The 26199-nt window shown below is 43.1% G+C and overlaps 1 protein-coding gene across 1 annotated transcript in view; it reads right to left on the reverse strand.

Annotated features, from left to right (window-relative positions):
- The window catches only part of CMIP (c-Maf inducing protein), a 139073-nt gene extending 118442 nt beyond the window's left edge, over positions 1-20631 (reverse strand). The window contains exon 1 of the mRNA XM_055819207.1: positions 19651-20631. Coding sequence (XP_055675182.1) covers positions 19651-19947 — 297 coding nt within the window. The 5' untranslated portion in view covers positions 19948-20631. The remainder of the gene's footprint in view (positions 1-19650) is intronic.
- Between the last annotated feature and the right edge of the window lie 5568 nt (positions 20632-26199).

A 26199-nucleotide genomic window follows, 5' to 3' on the forward strand; every position in this document is an offset into this window, starting at 1 on the left:
TTCAACACTACGACCAAAATCAAGGCTCAAATATACTCGAAACAGGTTTCAGTGGAAAGTCCTTAAAGTAGTCTCCAACAGTGAAAACTTCTGGTAAGGGTGAATTTAATTTTAAAAAATGCTACCTTCCACCCATCCACTTGTTGGGAATACTTAAAACAAACAAACAAACAAACAAAAACCACAAAACACACACACAAAAAAAAAACCCCACAACCAAAAAAGAGCCAGTATTTCATTTATTCCATAATCTTGATTACTTGTATCAATTAATAGGACATAGTATCCCATTCTTCCAAGTACATGTCTTGGCAAGCAAGGGCTATTCTGCATTCAGCAACATGCATGATTTCCGGCAATCCAGATCCAAGAATAGAAAAACAAGGCAAGCAAGACAGCCAGATAAACAAATCACTGGGATACCTGAAAACCCTGGAGATACTGTAGCCATTGTCATTTTACACCTAAGTTCCTTTGAGCCATTCTGACAGTACCAAATGCAGATGAAAACAAAAAATTAATGGGCTTCTTGGAAATAAAAAGAATACACAGAATTAAGCTCGTAAGCAAACAATCCAGAGACTAATTCCTGCAAAGGACATTTTTACCTGCACTGAACACCATGCCGTTCAACACAGTACACTGTGTGTTGACTGCACTACATTTGTTCAGTGCCCAATGACCCACCTCATTGAAGATTATTAGTTTTGTCATCTGCAAATTCTTCGGTATTTCATAGGTCTGATGCTGCTTCTGCCATTTGCCATCATTTGCATCAGCAAAATTTAAGTGTAAACTTCTGCCAAACCTATATCACAGCATTTCACATGCAGCACAGGAGAGATTGTCAGCTCTCGTTGCAAATATTTTATTTCAAATGACATACAGGAACAGAAGTACAGAAATGACAGAAAAGTCACCCGCTAAAGACTGCACATTAGAGTAACATCTCTGCAGCCGATTAATCTCAACCGTGACGGTCCTGCAAAGACATCTAGGCAGGAAAGCTCTTCCAACCCAATGGAGTTGGGCAAAATACAAAATCACCCTCCCCCACAAAATCCAACAACAACCAAACCCTCTTTACTGCAGACAATATTCCTCTTCTACTTTCCCATAGTAACTCGGAAAGCCAAGTCAAGGAGGACAGATGCAGGCCTGAGCTATAAAATCCAGACTTCATTTCCTATCGCTCCCCCCCCCCCGGGAGCTCAGGGGTGTTTAGATTCTGGGCTGTGGTTTAAGTCCATCTGCGTTCTTCAAGTATAAACATCTTCATTGAAACCAGACTCATTCTGCAAAGCCATTCATTTAGTGAGCTCATCTGTGAGAGACACGGACTGGCACATTTCTATGACAACGAAAAAAAAAAAAAAAAAAGTAGCAGCTTGGCACAAATTAAACAGCTTTTTAAAGCCTCCCTATTGTTCCTGAGGCTGCTTTCTCTTTCCTCTAGCATCTATAGTTATCTCAGATATACTGCCCAGAACATCATCTCCCCCTAAAATGGTCCTTTCTCCATAGGGCATTTTGTAAGATGTTGATGTGGGGAGGAATGCTCAAAAACCAAAACAATCAAAGCAAAGGGAGTACTGTCCTCTCTAGTTCTCAACTGAATTAGAAATACATATACATCCTCAAGAGACAGTCCAAAGAGGGACCATAAAAGTCTGAACCAATAAAGCCATCCCAAAAAAATCCTCTCTTTAAAAATGAGTCCAAGTAGCTTGTTTTGTTTTGTTTAAATATCTTGCGGAAGATTAACTCTTGATAAAAAAAAGTAAAAGTAACTTTTTCTCTCCATCAAGAACAACAAAACTCATAAAAAACTGTCACCATTTGAAAACCATCATTCTTTCAATTGCTTGATCTCAATCTGGCTGGGGAAAAAGAAAAAAAAAAAAAAAAAAAAGACAACAGGGCAAGGCAGGTTATTTCAGTATAACCACTTCAGGTCAATGGTTTATTTTCCCACCTTGTAAAAGCAGATACAACAGGGAAAACATGACAGCATCTTTTCTTCACAAGGATTTCATGTCATGATACACATAATGATACAAAATTATGTCATTTTTTTCAGCCAAGATACAAACTTTTGATTCGGCTCAAGCAACTGATACAGTTTCTTAAAGCACTGCTTATTTAGAAGCCCACACACTAAAACAATTCAGCATCAGATAAACAAAGCAGTTTTCTCTGACATACGTTGCCAGTCAATGCAGAAATTCACATTGTACTGATGTTTGTTGTTCCATCCTTTCAAATCAATGACTGCCAGTTTACACGATTCATTAATTACAAGTAGTTAAGATTGTTTTTACTAGTATGGTACAGATGCCAAATCACTCTTGGTGATTTCCAACAAGAGCAAAAGATGCTATGAGTAGAAACAATGGAATGGACTCCCAGAATCTTGACATATGCCAAGCCACAAATATAATGCCAGAATAATCATTTTATTTTTTTCACTCCCATTCTCTCCACCTTAGTTTTTTGAGATCTAGTCTCAAGACAGACTTCGCTGAAACAGGCAATCTGTTGTGTCTTCCGCTAAGATCTCTTGAGTTCACAACAGCTCATGTCACGTGACCACAGAAATAATACATCACAGGAATAAAGAGATTCTGGTTTTTTAAGTCACAGAAACCTCAAGCGCAACTTCGTCTACTATGGTCAGTTTTTTCTCCTGGCATCATTGAAGGCTTCCCAGTCACACAGAGACTGCACCCATCCACTCAATGATCTTCATCTTGACAATGCTTTGACTTGATCTTTTACTCACAAGTCATTTTGTTTAATTTGCTTCAGACGTTTTTCCACACACGATTCACAGTAGTGATACACTGGCAGGCAAAGTACTGAAATGTTCCCAAAGGCATAGATGAAGGAAAACTCAGTTATCAGTGGATCTAGAAGGTACTACTTACTGCTTAGCCAGCTTGCCACAGACAGAAAGTTTATCTAGTACGTTATGGCTGTTCATGGTAGATGCAAGCTTGAGTTATGCAACTGAAACCAGTGACCTACTGGTGGAATCAGATGCTAGGAAGACAAAAGGTGTCCAAGTCCAGCCCTAAGGACTCACTGATTCCTCCCAGAAGTCAAGATAGCAGTGAGACATAAAGCCCAGGAAAGGGCACCTCCTCTTGCTGACCAGCTCTCTTTAGTCAAGGACCAGAGCAAAAGCTGTAACATGCGATCACTTTCAGAAATGTTTTAAACTTAGAAATTAAATCAAGATGCAGGAAACTTTATTTTTATTAATTTCTAGTCAAAAAAGTATGAAAAGTGCATCCTGATTTTTTTGTTTTAAGAAGTAGCTATTAAAGTGTTAAACCGTATTTTTCTGTGTGAAGTTCCCCATGTTACAGAATTAATACAGGAATAACAACTCAGGCTGAAGCAGTATCTTAGGAGGCCATGTGATAAACTATGGCAAATGCCACAGGACTCATTCTGTGCTAGCTCTCACATGGATCTGCAATGGGCAAGACAATGGGAAATACAGGCAACTTGGGGGAAACCAGAATTAAAGTACATCTCAATCTGAGAACAGAGATATCACACGTGGCAAGACTGAGTTCTCCAAGTGCAGCACATTCCCTTCCCCAGTTTATATCTGCAAATGGTGGGCTGCACTGTTTATTTTCTGCTGCCTACACAATGCATCAGATCTGCCTACCAGGAACACGTTACTATCTGCAGGACTGTTCCCCTGAGACACGTATACTCCCATGCACTCCAGAACCGGCAAAGACCACACAGTATCACGTTGTATTCCAGCTCTCTGCAGGGGTATCCTATGCCACGTCTCTCTTGCATATAAAGATACGCCACTTCTGAGACCAATGCAATCGTCACAGATGGTGATCAGTTACAAACAGGATGCATCCATCCTGCTGCACTTCACTGAAGAAACCAGCAGCAAACAGTTCCTTCCTCATCTCCACTGCTCACTTCTGTGCACTCAGAAATGCAGATCTTTACACTGCTGTCTCTGTCCCCACAGCTGACAGGATGGCAAGAAAAAAATTGAAGCTACAGGGCAACAGGTTCAATACAGGGCAATATGCTGGGCAGCGTATACAACCTCTTTTTACAAAGGTTAAGATTCACTTACAACCAGAGAGGTCCTGTTTTTTCCTATACAGATGAGACTTCCAGTTCCCTGATGAGGAAATGAAGTGATGTGACATTAAGCAGCTCATGAATTTCTTCAATTAATGCATTCTGCACAACGGAGACTTCCAGGGAATTATCTGCAACCACAGCAGTGCCTCATTCTCACTGCCGTGTCCCTGAGAATGAGTCACTTCAATTCCCATATTCTTGCTGCAGGCAGAGAGCTAAGGACTATTCCCTGTCTTCATTAGTCAGGCAAATGGTTGGAATCAAATGCTGAAACTACTTGCACGAAACTTTAATTAGGGTTACCTTATTTTCTGCATGTATTTGAGCATAGTTACCGTCAGCTCTTCACTCTTCATGTTGATTAGGGCTTATGCTACAGGAGGTAACACTGGCATCCCACCACCTTCAGGGAACAACTGAAGAGTGTGCCATACAACCACGTAGAGGATGGCAAAGAGAATAAAAAACAGTACCAAGGCAGTCTGAACTGCAGGAGGCTTGCAAGCAGCACATCTCCAATGCTGAGCTACATTACAAATCAACTGCAAAGCTATCCTGGCACAGGACACTATGTCGTGGGAGGAAAGGGGACAGCAAAGGCTGAAGAAGCCAACATTGGTAGATGACTCTGGGACCCTGATGTACAACGAAGCTCAGCACCATTCCACAGTGAGATCCAGGGCCAACACTCTCATTTCTGAACGTGTCAGCCCTTTCCAGCAAGTCATGGGGAAGCAGAAGGTGGAAGAAGACAGTTTCGAGATAGGCAGTATGCCTTACCACCCTATGAAGGGTCTTGAAGGTCAGCTACACCTGCAACAGGGCTCTCCTCAGCCACCAAACTCTTTATTGCAATATTACGCCAATTTAAAAGACAGTTTATCATTATTAAACTGGTTTGGGGGACATAGCGGTGTGACTGTGGCTGGTTTTACACATTTAAGGATACTGTAATTTTCATTTAGAAAAAAATTAGCAGAAGAGACAAAAAATCTGTGTTACAAGCGCTTTCAAATTTGAGAAAGCCTATGCTGAATACAGCTAGTATTCTGTATGTGCTTCATGTGATCTGCAAACTAGAGACACAGGAATTTTAGGCCAGGAGGGTGTCATTGACTAATGGGGATTCTCCCTTCCCTCTGGAGTATAGGTTTATGGAGGAATAAGATCATGTTCTCCAGGCAAGTTTATATGAAATGATTCATCTCTAGCCAGCTGCAGTCAAGACATCTGCTTGTTTTCATTTCACTACAGGGAGATTTGCGTGGCCCCCCCCCCCCCCCCCCCTTACCTCCAAAGGCAGCCAAGATTATATTCGATTGTAAAAAGAAAACTTCAACAATTTCAAAACTAAAACTTCAGAAGTCGGGCAAATTACACAGAAGCCACAGATATACCTCTCCCCCACCTAAAGCACCCCTAAGGAACATGAAGTGAACACTAGGCTGAGGAAATCCTACTTAATCAACAGTCTATTGACTTTAACGCCAAAACATCTCCTCTGTACCCTGTGGTTTACATGCAGATCTGCCCAAATACATGAAAGTATTTTTTTGTTGTTTTGAGAATCCCTCACACATTCCACATGGGATCATGCAGACGGTCCTCGTGTGGTCAAATAAAGTTTGTGAACCCATGCCTTTATAGCCTTTCCATATTAATCTGCACTCTGGGCATATATCCAATTAAAGCCTCATGTATAGATCACTAGGTTACTAACTGGCCTGCATACTTGGGGGAAGGGGAAATAACAAGCTCATGACTGCATAATTTAACACTGCCTGTGCTTTCACTTTTGCATGCACAATTCTTTTTTAATCTAGTCTTACCATAAATAAAGAGTAATCAAGTTTTCTGAAGAGAAGCTCTGGTCCCTACGTGCTGGTACACACAGTAGCTAATGCTGAATGCACTTACATTAACACTAACTCCCGTGCAAAGACGACAAGGTCTTTTCACAAACATGTTACAAAAACAGGAAGCAAAGGGGAAAACTTCAGTGTTTGGAAACAGCAGAGCATTGTTTGTACAGGCTTTTCTTACAAATGCAAGAGGGAAAAAAATATGGGTAACATGAAATCCAAGCACAGCAAGAGTCTTAGATCAGACCTAAGGGTCTCAAGACAGCAGCTCTCAAAAGATCTCCAGGTACAGACTGTACAGGCAAGAAGATGCACAGGGTACAGGGGGTTTTTTTCCCCTCTTAGTTCTCCTAAGAAAATCTGACAAGTAAACATACAACCTCCCAAACCCTTGACATTAAAGGTAGATAACATAAAACAGTGCTGCATCTTTATCTCAATTAAAACAGGTATGATAAACGAAGAGGCATTGGGAAACACATAAACGACCAAATTTAAACATTTCCATTATTTTTAAACTGCATTTGAAAAGTAAGATACAATGGCATATGCCTTGCAGACTGTGGGCCACCCCAGAAGGCCATCTTCACCTCACATTGAGAAGCTGCACTATGGACCACATCCCTTCAAGATGAGTCAAAAAGCCCCAGTCGCAATCATACGGCAGTCACTAACTCAGAGACTTCCCTTTTCCGCTAGAGCACACATATCCAATCTCTAACTTGAAGCTGCTTTGTTTATATTTTTTGTATCCTTACCTCCTTTCTTTCCCCTCCCCCTTCAAGTCCACTCGCGCCACGCTGTACTATCATAAATGCATACAGCCTACACCATATATAGATAATGCGTGTAGTTAGTGCTGCCTTAATCCTGACTCACTCCAGGTTTAAAGCCATCCAACCTACACCAGTCCACAGGTTTAAAGCAATAAAGGATTAGCCCTGTACTTGGGCAGGCACCAAGGAGGGCTCAGCGCTTTCCCATGTCGTCTGTCTCCACGAGGGAGCAGCTTTATACACGGTCAACTCCCACGACAGATTTGATTTCAACAGATTTAAAGTACATTAGTCAACCCAAGTCACTGGGGACATTTGAAATAACTTACAATAAATCAGAGAACATTAATTTCAAGGGAGGCAGTGACATAGCACCAAAAGAGGCATTAAGTTAGTGTTAGGAGAGAAGCCGTCAGCAATATTTCTCAATGCCAGTAATTTTTTCACCATAAAGACGAGAGCAAGAAGACGTTACAGTCTTCAGGCAAATGCTGGGCTCCTTAAGCAAAGTGGTTACCTAGAAGGGGTATTTCAGTGTTTAATACCAAAGCGCATGTCTGGTCCTGTGCATTTAATTTAATTTCAAGCTCTCCCAGCTTTACTTCCCGTTTCATTCACAGCAATCACAAAAGATGAATTATCTAACCTTAGAAAACGTGTTTTCAGTCAGACGAGACATGTTGACTGTGTCCGTACTTTCACCTTCAGTTCCGTGCCAGCACAAGTTTTATGTTTTCTTCAATGTTCACATTATTTGGTTGCAAAGTAGATGGGATTTTCAGTGCCAGGAGTCCACTCATGACGTTTGCTCCTCTGAGAGAGGAGGAAGAGCCTGTTCTGTGCCTCTGGATGTCAGGCTATTTTTTAGTTAAAAATCTAAAAACATTCCTCAAAAGTCACTGCAATAGTAGTGACCAAAAAAAAAAAAAAAAACCAAACCAAACCACACCACAAAAAAACAAACCTGAATGATCTGAAAGAACCATGAACAGCTGAAAGAATAACTAAATAAAGTAATGACTAATAATTTGCACTTGCATAATATCTTTCATCAATGTTCCTCACTTCCATATAGCAGGAAAGAAAAGTGGCTGCATTTCGTAACAAAAACGATCAGGAATAATACTTTGAGCCCTTACCACACAGTTGAAAATGCTTTTGCTTTGTAAGGAATATGTGAAAAAGTATCAGTATTCCCACACTGAAATAAGTTGGAGCTCATTTTCCAATTCCGTGATCATGCTACCATAACCTATTTACTAAAGGTAGAAGTTTACAGCAATTATTTTGTAGATTTTCTTCCCATTTAAACAATGACTGAACAACGTCTGTAACATGACATTGTTTTCCCTTTCTCCAGACATCCAAATAAAACTCGCTGTTCTACACTAGCATTGGATAAGGAACATGAATCATCTTCCACAAGGAATCGACAGGTACTCAGAACTATGGGCATTTCACTACCGAGCAGTAAGGATACATCTCATTCAACACAGTCCAGCAGAGTAGACAGCAATCTCCTCTGCTGCAAAAGTAAATGCTGTTCTTCAAAGCATCACTGGGCCTTTCACAGTTTTGGTCCCTTCCTTCCTTTCTCAGAGCCAAGATACTCGCTGAGTATCAGACAGCAGAACACCACAGCTACAGTCAGAGCACCCAAGGAAAGCACACACCCAGAGCTCCTCACCACTGACACCCAGTGCCCTGCCTGGCACTGTAACAGCCAGGGCAAAGAAATCTCTCATTGTGCAACTTTTCAAACTGCCAGGAATAACTCCACACTCAGATCTCCCCAACTAGAACAACTGCAGAGATGGTAAAAAAAAAAAAAAAAAAAAAAAAACAAACAAACAAAAAACTGCAGAATTGCATTAGCTTACACCAATAGCTAACAGATCCACTATTTAAAAGTCCACATAAATTTCTACCTTCTTACAGCTTACATTGCAGTAGAGAGAAACGTAGTGCTTTGAGATGCCACCGCAATCATCTTCTTCTCAAGTGATTCCTAAATTTAAGAACTCAACATCAGAAAGTTTGTATAGTAAATCCAAGGTATGAGAAGGGAGAGAGAACTGCTGATCTTTTTTCAAAAACGGATCACAACACCATGCTTCTATAGTAACTTTGCAAACGCACTCACATCCTGAAAATTTCAGTGCAGTCAAGGTTTCCCTGACTTTCTACTTCTAAATTCAATCTTAACAGCCTCTAAAGCAAAAGCAAAGTGGTAGGTTGTCGGAAGTGACTATTAGGAGAATATACAAAGCATGCACGCTGCAGAAAGCGAGAGGCTTGAACTGATTGGCACCTGGTTCCCTGACAGAAATTTTCTTTGCAGGAAGATTGAAGGGTAGTAAGAAGAGCATGACACCCTGGGCCACATTCTGCTGTCAGTCACTCTCCCACACTTCCACTGATTTTTCGTGAGATTTACAACCATTAAGAAAATGAATAGCCATCAAAAACAGGAGGGAAGATGCCGCCTGGTAGCCAAAGCAAAGAAACTTCATTCCCACTCCAACTCCTACCAGTCATTTATCATGAACATTAGGGCAAGGCACAACATGCTACTGATTCTTGGTGTTCAACCTAAGACACTCCAGAGTGAACCACAGATGTATACACCAACTGAGTAACTGACACTTCCAAAAATCTGATCCATACTTATTTGTTTCTTTGTTTTCCCCATGTATAAAACACTAACCATAAAGCACTTCAAGAAGCTGAAGCACAGTGACGTTGAAACCCAAGGAGTTTTGTAGAATGAAGTCATTATACTATCATCCAAAAATCATTTTTTCTGATCATTTTAAAAGCCAAAAATAATCCCTCTTTTTTTTTTTTGTTCACAGACGGTCAAAAAGACATTCATATTTATGGAAAAAAACATACACATCCTTAGTATGTTGATTAAAAAGTTGAATTCCACTTGGCAAGTTTCAGACACCTTTTTTTAAATGCAGTTTCTGCTTTACTATTAATAATGCCTATCCTTGAAAATGGTTAACAAAGTCATTCAGCCTTCTTTTAGGTGCTTGCACAAACAAAGCAAAAACACAGCCGGCTCGCAATATGCACTACTTGTTTTACAGTAGCAAACAAAACACTTCATGGTACGATGGAAGCCCATTACAACAGGAACCAAACATGGTACGAGACACCTGTCGATCCCAAAAGCTTAGGTTCCAATAGCCAAAACAGACAAAGACTCAGAGGAACGGGCCACTGTCACATAAAAAACAGCACAATCGCAGCTTTACCATTGAGAAATCCCTGCTCTGTACTGTTGGGAAGACACATCATGGGTATCTTCAGGAGGTCTAAGAAAACAAAGGTTTTCTTTTCAAAATTATCCAAACTGTCTACCTGCACATGCAATTACTTAATTTTGCTGTTAGATGTTTGCTGTCTAGACATAAATAAAGAATGAGGCAATTTTTTTGTTTACAGAATTCTTGCCTTACCTTTGGGTTAACACGATCACAAACCTCATCCATAAAATATGCATAGACATCTATATACTTCAGAAATACATACAACATAATATTTTTTTTCTCTTAGAAATACTTCTTATTTCGCTTGCAAACACAGTTTCTTTAGGCCTAGGAAAAATACTAGATAAAATATAAATATAAAATAATGATATTTGGAAATGCATTTATGTATTCTCAAAAAAAGCCCTCTGATTTAGCTTAATCTCAGCTTTCATCAGGCAATATTTATTGTACCACATGTGGCATCTTTGTAAACAAAACCTTACAAAACCTAAATCCATTTCTGTACTTCAAGATTTGAATTTAAAATTTTTAAGAAGGAGAAAAAGATTTTATTTTATTCAGCATTTCTTTAAGCATTGGAAATCCAAGAAGCAAAAGCCCTTTAGGGACAGAGTTGCATGCATTCAACATCCTCATTCTTAGTATCATGAAGTTAGAAATCTGGAGTTTGAGAAGCATTGGATATTCATTTTTTATTCATCTTTTTTGAAGCCCTAGTTATTACTCTTCTCCTCAATGACAGTGACAGCCATTTTTCCTTTTAAATTTTCCATCCAATGAGAAAATCATGCAACCTCTTGGTCACAGGAACAAGAACTTTAGGGAAACTGCAAGATACTTTGAAAAGCGCAAGAGCTCTTACCGCTGAAACAAGTGGTAATCCTGAGCAGAAAGGGAGAGCAACACTCCAAGGGCCCAGCACATGAAAGGCTTATCCCATTTTAAACCTCACACGTTGCCACTGCCTCCAAAGTGAAAATGGCTATGGATGTGTTTATCAAGCAAGACAACAGCAGAAGCAGCAGCACCACCTTCCTACGCTTCCAAGAAACTGGGGGCAGCTACCCCTGTGGAGGATTCACCCTCACGCAAGCTTCAGCCAGGACCACACACCACAGCAGTATTCCAGCAAATTTCAAGACCAAATGGGGGAAAAGCGATCAATTTGCAGTGAGCAGCGTATTTTTTTTAATAAAGCTCTACTGTCTGGGGAAGAGAGGCAGGAGGGAGCTGGCGCATGCCGCACAGAGCAGCAGCAGCGGGAGCTAGAAGGACCTTTCCAGGAATTCTGAATGAGAACGGCATGCACGCTGGTGCAGTCTGAATCAGGGGTGCTCAGCAAGCCAGACTGCACCTCCCGGCATCACGGACATCGGCTCACACTCCTCCCACAGCACCCTGACATTTCAGCTATGGGGATGCAAATTAAAAAAAAAAAAAAAAAAAAAAACCAACAAAGACAAATAAACAAAATTGTCCTGTCAGTAATTACCTTTGCTGGTCCACCATGACTCTACCGAATAATGAAACATTACTACACCGTAGCAAATCGCATATGTTTTCCCCAGGCTTGCCAGATATGAAGGTGCAGAGGAAGCACTTGGTCCCATGGTCTGTCACATCTTGAAGGTGCTCGCTGCTGTCCTTGCCAGGGCTTTCAGCCCGCAGTGAGCAGTCCTCCCGAGTTTCTCTGTCCCTAGCCCAGAGTTTCCCCACAGACGAAAATAATGGCACAAACTCACTTTCCACCGGGACAGTGCTGCCTAAATGTTGGCGTAAAATGGGTGAAGCAGCGACAGCTTCTACACTGTTTCTGTCTAACAGGGAAATTTCCAGCAAGCCTCTCACTCATACAAGAGCCACTCCTAGCGCAGGCTGCCCAACGCCTCGAGATCTGCCGACCCAAGGAAAAAAAAGTGGGGCTCTGTTTTGAGGAGAGCTGTACAAGCCTAAGAGTAGAGTCGGCCATCTCCCCCAACAAGCAGGCAACCTGAAAGCTGCACCGTGATCTTTCACTGAACCTTTCTGGCTTTCTGAACAGCACATCCTGCCATTCACATTACAGGCAATGAATGGTAATCCCTCTCCTCAAATTACCCTACTGATTTCAACAGAGCGAGACCAAGAATGTACGTGACCAAGTGTACTTCCAGTTCAGATTTTAGTCATTGCAACTTGACGAGTTTCTTGGGCTCAATTAGTAACAGCACACATTTAGCAGATGTGCTCAAATCCAGAAAAAAACAGATGCCTTTTTTCCTAAATTTCTAAAAAAAAAAAAAAAAAAAAAAGGCTTAAAAATATTTCAAAACATCCTGAAAACTCAGATTAAAGTAAAAGGAAATAGCCTTCACCATGAACTCATGCCCTGGACACCACAGTCTGTGACCTGGCATGTCACCTGCTTTTGTGTTTTTGCACTCCATTGGCCCTGTCCCATCAGTCATGGGGCAGCCCAAGAGGCAAAGACAAGAAATTAAGTACTGGAAATGCCAGTACTGGTAACATCAAATGTCCAGAAAACCTGCAACAAGACCCCCTCCTCCAAAACCAGAGAGTATTGTTAAATTCCCCTAATTTTTAAGCCTATGAAGTGAAGGCCTTTTAATTTAGCACCTGGTTCTGACTCCTTCATGTTCTCCTCCATGACCACAAGAGCTAAAACTTCACCCTCCACTGACGTGATCGGTTATAACGTATGCTTTTCAATTGTCTTTTCCTTTTCCTGGTGTTGCCCCTGCATTCTTAAATATTGTGCAAAACAGGAAAATTTTATGCAACGATTTAATAATACATTGTTTTTGGCAGCAATTCCAGCCTACCATGTTTCCCCCTCTCTTCTTCCTCAACAGCCTGGTGGACTATATGCTGAAACAGATCAGCTCCCTGATCCGGTTAAAAGACAATAGATCTGCAAAAGGTTAAAACAGAGAAATCATTCCCCAGCCAGTTCACACAGATTTTCTCAACCTGACCCTGCAGACTGTTAAGCGTGTACAAAAGACATATTGACGCGGTATGGCACAGATGCAGGAAAGAACGGCAGAGGCCAGCATTACTAAGCCAGCATTACTGCCAATGGCACTGCATCATCAGATGGTGTGAAAAAGTTATTTATTCAGTGCACACACATGCACAAGAGCTCTACATATATTGCACATGTTAGAGTATTAATCACCTTCAAACGCACGATTGTTTATGGAGTTAAGCACTACATACCTATAAACACATGCCGAGACAGAACAAACCTGATGCACCTAGCACTGCTCAAAACACTAACAAGCACGCCACAATCTACCCATGCAACCCACAACCTAATTAATTCTAAAGACTCCAAAAGGCTTGAATTATTTGAGGTAGCTCTTTTCATTCACAAATGCTATGTGGGGAGATGAGTAAAACCCCATTAGCCCAGTCATGCTTACTAACATAGAAGGAAATGAGAGAAGCCTTTTTGCTGTACCACGTTAAAACTCACCTGTTATTTAGGAACTTCAGAAGTACGAACAAATTCTATGCAATAAATGAAACGGCTGCAAAAAATCACTCCTCTCGCTGTACTAAACCTACCACATTTTTCCTTCAAAAGCATCCCTCAGCATACACAGTTCCGTCAATGATTTTGGTGGGACCGAGGCTTGAGCCCCTGTCCTCCCACTCTTGCTAACAGTGCAAACTTAAGCTTGCAAACCGGAACGTCGCTGCAGATGGGATTCTCAGCCTAGCCTTTCACCTCTGAAAAACTAAATGTCCTTTTGGTGTTTCACAGAATCATAGGATCATAAAACGGTTTGGGTCGGAAGGGAGCTTTCACGATTATCTAGTCCGACCCACCTGCCATGGGGTTCACTAGACCAGGTTGCACGAAGTCCCATCCAACTTGACCTTGAACACTTCCAACGATGGGGCATCCACAGCTTCTCCAGGCAGCACATCCTTTCCTAAGGAGAACCACACCCCAACTTCGACCTTCTAGCAGACTCTTCCCATCACTAGTTAAAATGTTCCACTACAAAAAAGAAATGATCTCACAGCTCCACAGAGGCCCAGCCCCATGAGGGACGGCTGAGCTCCTCCAGTCCCAGTTCTGTTGTAGGATCAGGTCCCCACTGAGGACCACAGGCAATTTACAAGCTTCCTCAGGGGGACTATTACCACCACGTAGTGGCTAGCACCATATCTTTACTCCCCAGCCAAAACGAAAAATGAGGCAGAAGTATTTCTGAGTATCCTTTTTATTTATGCTCCTAAACATGTAAAATTTACTGGCTGGGTGTTAACACTCATAGCCTTGAGAGCTCTCACTCTATCAATGAATATAGCTTCTGTTTTCATATTTTATATAAGCTCTATACCATATAAACACATACCTTAACACTACTGACTTATAAATACACTTTTTAACCACTGTAGGAACTATATATTCAAAGGTATGTTTGATAGGTACTAAACAGCTTTAAAGAAGTATCACTTTGGGTTTTCTTACACCGAGCTACTAGCTAATACAGCAATAAAATAGGTTTGTCACTACAGAGTAATATACCATTAAATCACCAAGTCTTCAGAAAAATTTGGGTTTCATTAATGCAGGCGCATGCCTGCCTTCAGTTCTGAAAGAGAATCTCAATTTCACCAGCACAGACGACATGGAGCAATTTGCTGTGAATTTGCAGAGTTCTGAATTATCAATGGGTTGTATGTAAATTATGAGATTCAACGCTCTTTCTGATGTGCCTGAAGAAAACACCTGCTGGATGGAACAGGGTAAACCAGAATACACAAAAACATGTACACTCAAAACCCGTACAGGTACCACTTCTTGTCAAATGAAAACAATCATTTGCAACAGTAAACAAGAAGAAATATTAAACAGTAACTGAACATTCCATTGTTATAATGGATCCAAAAAAATTATCTTAAATTGCTTTGTTATTTATGTGTTTATGCTTATTTATACACATAAAGATGGCAGGCCCACCGCACTAGTTTTAAGTCACATTCGCAGAGCTCCATCAATAGCACGGGCCTTGACGACAGCACTTGGTTTACTGAACAGACTGTTTATTTTACTTTTTTATTATTATTATAGCTAATTCATAATCATTTTATTTGGAATTTGGATAATGCTACAATATTCCTTTTCCAGGAAAGCTTTAAGAAAATTCTTCTTATAAGACTGTTTTGAAATTTCTGAGCTCTGCATAATACTTCCCACTTGAGCTAATTGTTTTTCAAAGGAAATTTAATTTTTAAAAGTGTGTTTTTCTAACTAATGGGAACCTGTGCTAAAGTAAACAATGAGTCTGGCTTGATAGGAATTTTTGCTCTATCTTTACCAAAAGAAGGAAGGAAAGACATGTAATAGCATGCTGAAACACATGCAGTAGCTTAATTGTTGAATTTTCAAAAACAATCAGAAGACAATTTTCTACTCTGCTTCGCCTGTTTGAAGTAGACCATCCTGCCCCTGCATCATTTCATATTAATTCAGTATATTCTTCTCTCTAGAAGAAAATATAAGTGCAGTTCCCTAATCCACTTATATTCTTGTTTCAAGTATTTTTCCGACTAGCTAGCTTGTCAATAAACTACTGTCCTCACACATCACTTTTGTACAGAAAAAAGTTTAAAAGACACTCAAACCTTACCAGGATTGTCACCAGCTCTGAACAGAACATCACATTACATTCAACCTACCTGCCAAGGCAAAACCAAGAAACGGGCATGAAAAGCTAAAGTTTCCACCTCCTTGAGGGATATTAATGAGTAACTTCACCGTTTCAGTTATATCTTCCCAGATGGGAATTAGAGGTCATCCCTAGCCAGCAAAAAGGAATCACTTATTCTTTCCTTTTCTGCTGTGCATACGTATGTATCACAAGTCTTTCTTGCAACTCAGTACTCTAAAACTCATTGTCCTAAACATGTACTCCCAACTGGTGCAAGTAAAAGAATTAAAGAGAAAAGCAGGGCAGAGACATGAAAGGGACAAGGCAGAACAAGTTCAGTTATGACAGCTACCTTTCAACCACTGAAAACTAAATTTTAACATTTCTGCTGAAGATAGTCACAGGGTTATTCTTCACACACAACTAAAAAAAAAAAAAAAATCACACAAGGAATATCAAATTGGATTTTATTTCTGTCTTTGTTTTTACTATCACTGCCCTTCAAGCTGTGCAAGGACAGATCTCACTGGAAAAAAAAAAATCAGTAAAGGCGCTACATTTGAGTTTGGTAGGTGTTTATAAAATAAACATTATTCCTCCCATAGGGGAGAAAGTCAGATTCATCCCCAGGCAAGCCGTTGTCCGGCAAATCAAGTTTCTAAGTATCAAAATTTGCTACTGGGACTTTAGTGTTTACATTTAAAAAAAAAAAAAGTTATAGAACTGCATTTACTTTCACCAAAAAAACTTTAGCTAGAATGAAAGCCTGGGAAAGATGCAAGTGAAACTGTAATGGTGAAACTGTACTATATTTAACCCATTCTTTGAGAAATGAGAAACACGAAGCAAACAATGGAAACAACATCAGTCAGATAAAAGTCCCAACACACCTACAGTTATGGGACTCTCCACACCACAAGCTAATATCTTTCCATTTGTTAACTGAGCGTATATACCAATTCAGAACACAATTGTTACTCATTTTCAATTAATGTAGACTTATTTTAATTGAAACAGTCACTTGCAACAATGTCAGAAAAAGCGCTTTGTAGAGAACATTATTTTTTTCCACCCTAAATTCTGCTAAAATAAGATGGCCAAACACTTTTTCCATTGCGTACTTGCATGGTGCTTCTGCTACAGGAAGCTATCTTGTCAGCACAGAACATGTAACTGCCTAATTAAACAACGGAAGTAGTTACCTCTCACAGAAAAAAATCTGTAAATAGGGTCTCATTGGCCAGAGTTATATGTGGGCACATACAGTGTCTACTTGTGGAAAAAAATGCAGATGGAATAATCCATACGCAAACTAATGCTAACTCCTATATTGCAGGCCAGGCACTGACAAGTAAGAGCTTGTGGGGAGAAGACTTTAATTCAAATATATGTCTCAGGTGACAGCAAAAAGGATAGAAAGTGCCTAGAATCAACAAATAACTTATCCACTGTACTTGAGGATATAATTTGCCAGATCTGGATTTAGCTGTCATTACAACTTTTGCTTTCAAATGCAAAACAATGTGATGTTGTTTTCCTGTTCAATTTTATTCATGTTATATAGAATGCAGTAAAACTCGTCATGCCAGAGGATTTGCAAAGGGATGATGTGAAGATTAATTACTGGCTGCTCATAAAGGACCCTGCCTGTGGAAAGTTCTATGTGTAAAAATGACCTTGTTATCAGAGTTGTTGAGTGCTTCCAATGCTCACTTTCAATGGGCGGTATGGGTATTTTTCTACAGTTTTGGAAAACCAAATTAGTTCCATCTAAATATCCACCTACAGTTTCAGGAGGTTTTGGCATTATGCCTGTACCCCATTTCCATAGGCAGTGGGGGTTAAACTACCGCAGATCTTGCTTAAATCACACCTTTTCAGCTGGGGAAAAAAAAAAAAAAAAAAGAAAAAATGAAAAAAAAAAAAAAGTAAAATCTAGATATTGTAAAGCCAATGTCTGGAAGACACCTGCTAATTGTACCCATACATTCAGGCAACAAGTGAATACGGATCTTATCCTTGTGCCCTAATTACTCCCTGGAAACCAAAGACACTACTTGAAATAATAAAGCACTGATATTTCTGTGAACTTGGTATTTACTTGGTGAGTTAGCACTGGAAAAAAATGATAAGGCGGAAGACCAACCACGAAGAGCACTGCTTAACAAAATGGAGCCTGCAATGGTACGTACAATGTTTTAGTATCTTCTTGCTATTTATATACATGAAGTAATTAGGAATGAGAACACCTCAACGTTAATTAAAGCACGACCCCATAGGACTTCAGAAATTTTTTCAGAGATGGTTTCTTTGGCGACAGCTTTGCCAGCGAGCGGAGTTTGACGTCTCCTGTATAAATACAAGTTCATGCCTAGTATTGCCACATTGCAGTGATTAACATCTGAAGCATGATCATGCCTCTGTCTACCGGTATCCCTCTCGTCTGCTCAGAAATAATCAGCTACGGATACTGCCAGGAAAATGCCTCATCTCCACTGATACTCAACTTCCCCTCTACACTGGTGGTATCTTAATAAAATGAAGAACTGCAAAAGCTCCTTGTGGTCGTGTCTTTCAGGGGTTTCCTCCAGCAATGCTCGACTGAGTCTTCCTTCTCCCTTTACACAGTAGTTCTATCAAAGAAAGAAAAATATTCCCTTGGAAACATCCTCGGCAGCTCGGTGGAAAATGGTAAGCAGAGATGTCATTGTGGCACAAAAAAGGGCTCCGTGAGAATAGGCAGCTGGCCTACCTGAAGGTTAAAGTAGGTCCCACTGAAAACCTGCTTTGAATACTCCACAGCAGAGGGTGATGCAGGAGACGCATTTACACACACTAAGTCTCTGCGTACCGAAGTGTGAAAAAATCCAACCTCTGAGCACAGCACAGACCGGATGAAACCCATTGAAATACACCATTAACAGAAATTCACACAAAAGCCAATCCACTCTCTCATATCACGAGTGTCCTATAGGAAGGCCAGAACGAAGCCATTGAGAAAAATGAGACACTTGCATATAAATCAAAAAACCAACAGGATCGAAGTACTGAATGATTAAAAATCAGTGTAAAGCATGTTTTGCAAGCTGTGTTAATTGCTATTTCACAAAATTTGGATGTAGCCCCGTCACATATTATATGAATGTCGAAGTAATACCGGCCATGAAATTTTAAGCCGTACATGTAAACATAAATCATTTTTAAAGGCTGCAGCCGTCTATTGTACATCTTTTGTACTGTTGATAGCACCACCTTGCCTTTTTCTCTTGCATCATTTTCCATCAGGAAGAAAACCCTGAAGGAATCACCGTATTTTACGATCCCATTTGCCTGTGCCTGGGCAGGGAATGTGACCTGATCAGAGCCCCAAAAACAGGCCCAGACCAAAGCAGAGCAAAGACGGTGCAAAGCCCCAGCCTTCGCCCTCGGATTAAAAGCATCCTCCGCCTCCCTCACCTCCAACTTGGGCGGCCAGAGCTCGGCTGACTCTGGGTTCGGAGAGAAATGGCTCAGTGTGGCGATTCCACGTCAGTGTCATGATGAGGAGGGAGGAATGAGAAAATAAAATAATAATAGTAAAAAAAAAAAAAATTTAAAAAGGCACAAATGGCCAGCAAGAGGCAAAAGGCAGTAACAGTAACAGCAATAATAATGAAGACTAGACTCGCTCGGAAAAAAAACCTCACCGAAACTGCAGTACGGAATACCGCCGGATTACAAAGGACACAGGGACCCCCGGGGGCACTCCGGACCCCTCCGGCCAGCCCCCGGCACACGGCGCCCCCGGGGGGCACGGCGCAGGGCCGGCCGCCGCACAAAGGCGCGGGCACCCCCCGCCGCCCCCCGATGCCCCGCGGGGCGGGGAAGCCCCCCGGGGCCGCGCCGTGGCTGCCCCCCGCGGCGGTGGCGGTGGGCCCGGCCGGGCTCTTACCGTGGCCGAGGCGACGCTGTTGTCCGCCAGGGTCAAGTGGTGCGGCTCCCACCGCCGCAGGAACTTGGAGGTGAGGATCTTGCTGAGAAACGTCCGGGGGTGCCGGATGACACACACCTGGATGTCCCCCTCCTGCAGCAGCTTGTACCTCATGCCGTTGCAGTGGAGCAGGGCTCTCCGGCACGGCGCGGCACCCATTTTATTCCCCTCGGGAGCGGACATCTCGCCCAGCAGCGGCTTGCTCTCCTCGGTCTGCCTGCGGTCGCTGCCCCCGCCGGAGCCGCCGGTGCGATCCATGGCAGCCCCGCGGGTCGGGGGTGGCGCTCGGCGGCGGCCGCCCGGGGGGAACCGGTCTCTACGGGCGGTAGAGACGGGTAGAACCAATAAAATAAAAAATAATAATAATAATAAAAAATCCAACCCCACGCGGCGGATTAAAAAGAAAACGCTGGGGGGGGGAGAGGGGGGTCGACAAAAAATCTGTCAGGGAAGATGGGGGAAGGGGCCGGAGCGCACCGGCGGGGAGCGGGGGGAAGGGGGAACGGGAAGCGATAAAAATCCTTATTCAAACTTCAGAATCCGCCCCCGGCGGGTCCCCCTCGCGGCTCTCAGAGCGCCGCGTCCATGCTCCCGGGCGGGCGCCGGCCGAGCGGAGGGTCGGCTCCCGGCGGGGGCGGCAGACAAAAGCCGGCGGCGGGGGCTCCTGGCGGCGGCGGGGGCTGCGGGGCGTCCGGCCGCGGCTCCTTCCTTCCCCCCGGGGCGTGTGCGCGACAGCCTGCGGCGGCGGGCGCGCGTGTGCATGTATGTGGGTGCGTGTGTGCGGCCGTGGGTGCGGGTGTGTGTGCGCGGCGGGGGCGGGGGGCGGGGGTGTGTGCGTGTGTGTGTGTGTGTGTGTGTGTCTGCGTGTGCGTGTGTGTCCACGCGCGCCGCCGCCGCCGCGGGAGGAGGCGGCGAGAGGAGCGAGCGCTGCCGACTGCCTCTCGCCGGAGCGGCCCCGGGCGCCGCCGATTGGCTCCGAGGGGGTCATGTGCCGCCCTCCCTGACGTCAATGGCCGCGGAGCCGCTGAGGGCAGCGGCGGCGGCGGCCGCGCGAGGTGCGCGGGAAGCGCTGCGCGCGCGGCCGCGGCGCCCCTCCCCTCCCCTTCTTCCCCTCCCCGCCTTCCCCCCCCCCGTCTCCGGCCGTGCCCCACCGCGCGGCCCCGCTGCCCCCGTTCCCCAGTTCCGCCGCCTTCAAGGGACGAGCGCCGGGGCTGGCGGGGGCCGGGGGCGGTGCCGCCGCCCGGGAAGGGCGGGAGGTGTGCAGGCACACCTGCGCACCCGGCCGCCGTCAGGGCCCTGCGCGCCGCGTACCCTCCGCCATGAGGGGAACCCCCGGCGCCGCGGGGCAAAACGTGAGGAGAAGTGGGGGGTTAGTGCGGTAAATCCCCCTTTCTTTCGTCCCCCGCGCTGACAGGAGCTCGGGGCAGTGCGGGGGCTGTGTGGCAGTCCCTCCCACGGAGAGGAGGCAGTGGCAGCCGTGAGGTGACGGCGCGTTACAGGTTGCGTTCCGAGCATCTTCACCGGCGGCGTTAAGCTCTTGTGCAAGCGCTGCAGAAAACGGCGAGGGAAGCCCCCTGCCCGGTCGCTGTCGCTTCACCAGTGGCTCCCGCTAGTGTTCCTGCTCCCCTGGCTTCGTCGGGCCACCGGAGCTGCCGCGCTGCCCTGAAGCGCCTGCCCGGGAACGGCGGGGTCGGTGTGCAAGCCCGGCAAGAGCGCAGGGTGCCGAGTATCCTCTCGAAGCAGAAGAATTGTTTACCGGGGACAAAAACAAACAAACAAAAAACCCTAATGAAAAAATGAACTCGCTTTTAAGACCTCTAAACCGCTTAACAGCTCAGTAATGCTGTGTGCAATATGGATGCCGTGTCAAGAGAAATGGTACCATTCATTTATACTTGCTTTTTTCTCAGCGATTTAAAAGGTAGTGGTAAAACTCAGACCTCATTTCCAATTTCCTCATTTGAACAACCAGGTTAGGACCAACAAAATAAAACATATTTTATATAATACACGCACATGCCATCAACCCGTAGAACTCATCGTAGCAGGTATTGCCGATGTCCAGAATTCAGAAGGAGTTTACAGGGCTGTTTTACTTGATGCTACCAAAATACCCAGAGAAAGTATAAAACTTCGTGCTTAAAAGTTTAAGCTCATCTCTACTCGAGGGAGGTTGGGAAAGGGCCGATCTGCTCTGTGGCAAGCCGACCATTTCACAGCGCACACCTGCAGCCTGGTTTCTGGCGGCATCTCCTAGTGCAATAGCTCTCAAATGAGAGGTCACCATGCCAAGTGAGGTGCTGGCAGTTAAGAGCAGAGTCCTGAGCCTGCCCAAGAGAAAGCGCTTTCATCTGGTATGTTCGCATCACCAGTCACACAGATTATCTATTGGAGAGGCGAGCTGCAACTGGAAAGCTTTGGGAGCCTTTGCCATAATGCCTTTTGTAGCGGCTGTTGTCAAAGACAATGCATGACTGGCTGGACCACAATTGCTGTGAGCATGTCCATTACGTGTGTTCTAGAGCTGTTGTGTTGAAATAAGCTTGCATTTGACAGGAGAACTGCTGTTTAAACGCTTTCAGGAGGGAAGGTTTTTGTAATCTATCAATTACTAGCCAATTTGAGGGATACTTTTGTTGCATGTTATCATCAAAATTATTTATGAAAAGCTAGGAAGTCTCAAGAGTACTCCTAAGAATCAGTTGATAGAGCAATGCAGAACTATGCGATTTGGTGAAGGTTAGAAGAAAGACACTTGATTAATGACATGAATAAAGAAAAAAAATCTCTTTGACAGAGGTTCAACTTGTCAGTATCTCATGGCCCTGGTAATTACTTACCTCCTGAACTTAAACAAACTGACTGGTCATTATGCACTAAACATTACAGGCGGTTCCCACTGAGCTTTATATACCATATACTGCTAGGGGTGACTGACGCACACATTTACACTGAAATAAAGCCAGGTATACTCATACCTGTAAATATGTGTGGATCTGCAATAAAAAAAATATTTAAAAAAAGACTTGCAAAAAACATTTTAATAGGACAGCTTTGTTTAGATGTAAGCTTTTTACTGCAGGAACCACCTGTTTCTAGGAGTTCCTAGGGTGCCTGGCACAAGTGAGACCTCTTCTCATCTGACCCAAGGCACTGTTCTTGTACAATGACTGTGTCAATAGTAGGACTATTTGCATATGCTCACCTGCACCGACACTCCACTCAGTGAAAACTGCAACCAATGTGACTATTTTGGTGAAAGTTCGTGCAAACGATCCACCTGCTCAAACCACTGCTTTAAATCTACCATAATTGTCATCTCTGAGAGCTGCTTGCCAGTGCGAGGATCGTATGTAAAGAGTCGGATGTTCTTAGCTGAATTTCCTTGGCAAATTAAAGCAGATATTTTCCACTTGTGTTCCACAGAAGGTAGCAAAAAAAGCAAGGCTGGTCTAGAGCTATCAACGCACGAGGTACCTGAAAGGATCTAAGCCTCCACTGGAAATCCACCACTCCAAAGTGTTGAAATCCACTGAGATATTGCAAAAGCACAGTGATCAGGCAGCGCCGCTCCTAGCAGCCTGTGTCAAGGACAGAGGTCCAAACCCTCAGAGGTGCTCTGCATTTGCAGCTCCCACTGAATCCACGCTCTCAGGCTGCAGGTGTTCTCACTGAAGTAAACTCAGCACCGCACGATAAGATCAAGGTAAGAAATCTCACATTGCCTGCCAGAACGGGGCAACCAAAAACCCTGTCTAGACAAGTGAAATTGAAACATGCTGCTTGCTGCACAGCTTGCTGAAACGCGTATTAGCCATCCAGCCTGCAGTAAATGACTGGTATGTGACTCAAGGCTGAACACATTAGAACTAACACCCCTTCTCATATCTCTTCTAAACTATACCAAGCAGAAGTTCGATGAACTGCATTCCCAGCTTCGTGTTTTTCCAGATTTCCTCTTCTGGCTCCATGCAGCCAATAGACATCTCAGGTATACGTGCTTGGCAGTATTTCAAGGTAGCGTTTGGGGAATTGCTGTATGTTTTGTTTTCCTCCCCAGAATCTAATTTTTATGAGCAAATCCAACCAGAAGTTTATCATGAAAGTGGGACATAATACTTCATTCATATAATAAACACTGAGCACATAATTCATAATAAATAGCACATCATTGAAAATGTACCTCTAGCTACTCAGAAGGTGCCTATGGGCATGCTGTCAGTTCTGAGTAATTCAAGAATTTGTGAGGTGTTCTATGAAATACCTCATTTCTGTGCTAGAAGAGAAACACAGGCTTTGGAAATGAAAATTGAGTAGTTTATTTATTATCATTGATATTACTACCAAGTAGAAGCTCTTTTAAGTCAGGGCCTCTAGGTACACGTCAAATTTGACAAGGGGAAGACATAGTCAGAGAGAGACTTGTTCTACTTTGCAGAAATATCAGTGCAATTGGATCAAAATGAGAGTGGGGCGGACAGGGAAGCAGGCAGAGGTAAAGATGTTTCTTCCAGAAGAGAGGTCGATGGCAGAAGGATAATTCAGATCCACTTACCAGTCCTGTGCGCTGCTCCCAAGTTCTGCCCTTTCATTTGCACTTCTTTGTATCTTGCTCTTTTTTAATGACTCACAGGCATTTCATAATAGGCTTTGTAAACAGAAGCATTACCTCCTGAAAGATACCATAGCTTGGAAAACAGGGATATACCCACCATGCAGTTTAAGCAGATGACTTCTGGGTCACTGACAGAGGAACAGATTTACACATATTATTTTTTTTCCTTTCCCTTCCTCAAAAACTAATTCAGTTGTGATCTGTATTATTCAGAATATTCACCTGCTCAGTTATATGCCCATAAAACCAGGAAGGCCCATAAACACCATCATTTGCAAATACCAGCTCGGACTCCAGTCTTAAAAAAACTTTTAATGCATTTCCAGCATGTGGTCTCTTGCCTGTCTATGCTCAAGTCCATCAGGTATTCTGCAGAGGTCATTCGTGGGTGCCAAAACAGAAGCACTGTCCTGACATACCTTCTTAAGCTTGGTAACACCCACTTATAACCATGTGTTAAAACAAAAACAGTGTGATGTTCTAAAGAAAAAGAAGACAGCAATTTGTGAGTAGCACTCAGTGCCAATAACACAGGTTGCATAACAGTGGGGGGCTTGGAAAACCCATGAGAAAACACTTGAGATGCCAAAACCTGCACAGGAAAAAATACTGCCTAAAGGCACCTTGCTTGAGAGTAAATCCATGCAGTGGTATTATCAACAAGCTGGAGCAGCTGTGTCAAGGGCCAGATAGAAACAATGAGATGCCTCAACAGGGGATGCGCTTACCAGGGGAGAGAGAGCACTGTGCCCAAAGGGACTTTGCTGGATTTGTAGCGTACTTTGAAGGAGAAAACAAATGATAAAATAAGCGCTTACTACACCTTTTAATTATTCCTGATTTATTTTACAGAATGTTATGGTATTAACATATTTTGGAAAAATTTCGCCAGTCAGTCAAAGAGGGAAGAAAAAAAAAACAACCAACCAACCTACTTTTATTGTCTCTCACTGAAATTTTCTGTCGAGCCCATAAGGGCCTACCACATTCATGCTTTCTGTAAAAAAAACACTCCACTGCTCTTGTTTGCCTAACATGTCCCAGAGAGTTGTCTGTATAGAGACGTGAGGTACAGTTTTTCCAAGCAGAGAAGCAAACACCAGGAATTCCCAACTTGTATTCAATATCCATTTAGACTCTTACACAGCAGCTGTCCCTCTCACGTTTGAATCTTCGATGCATATTAGAGATAATGGAGCTTTCTTCCCTTATTCACAGAGGTGCTGTGTGGATTATGGAATTCATTAGTCAATGCTTGCAAATTGCCACTGTTGACTCAGAGCAAATTCCTGCTATCAGACTCACTAGTCAGCTCATTTTCATAACAATGCTGTATTGTTAAAAAATACTTTTAAACCATTCTTTAGTGAAACTGGGGAATACAACACATTCAAGCGAACATAAAACATAAAAGAGATGCTGTATCAGTAATGCATTTGAAGTTTGAATTAATCAGCATGGTGGCATTAAGAGGATTCAGCAAGTCATAAAACTTCGGGAAACAGAATTGTTTCCCAAAAGGGGTGATGGACATTTAAAACCTGACTAGATAAAGATTAAAGAAACTCAAGCTGCAAGGAGCAATTCTGTAGTTGCCCTTAAGGGAAGCAAGAGCTTGATTAGGGCACCATTGATCACAGACACATAAAATAAAGACTGCATTTGCAAGCATCTCTTTCTTTTCCCCAAATTTCTCATCACCTGCTTCATCTGAGCCTAATGGTAATTTTGGAGGACACCTCACAGGTGGAGTAATAAGTGGGAAATCAGACTCTGATATGAACTTGTAATTCTCTGACATCTCTGACATTCAGATTTCTACTGTTCTCTGGTTTACTCAGTCTCCGTGTTCTTGTTTTCCCAGCTAATGCACATTACACTACAGAGCAAACTGT

Source organism: Falco peregrinus, chromosome 14, assembly GCF_023634155.1.
Source record: "Falco peregrinus isolate bFalPer1 chromosome 14, bFalPer1.pri, whole genome shotgun sequence".
In the NCBI taxonomy this organism is placed as follows: domain Eukaryota; kingdom Metazoa; phylum Chordata; class Aves; order Falconiformes; family Falconidae; genus Falco; species Falco peregrinus.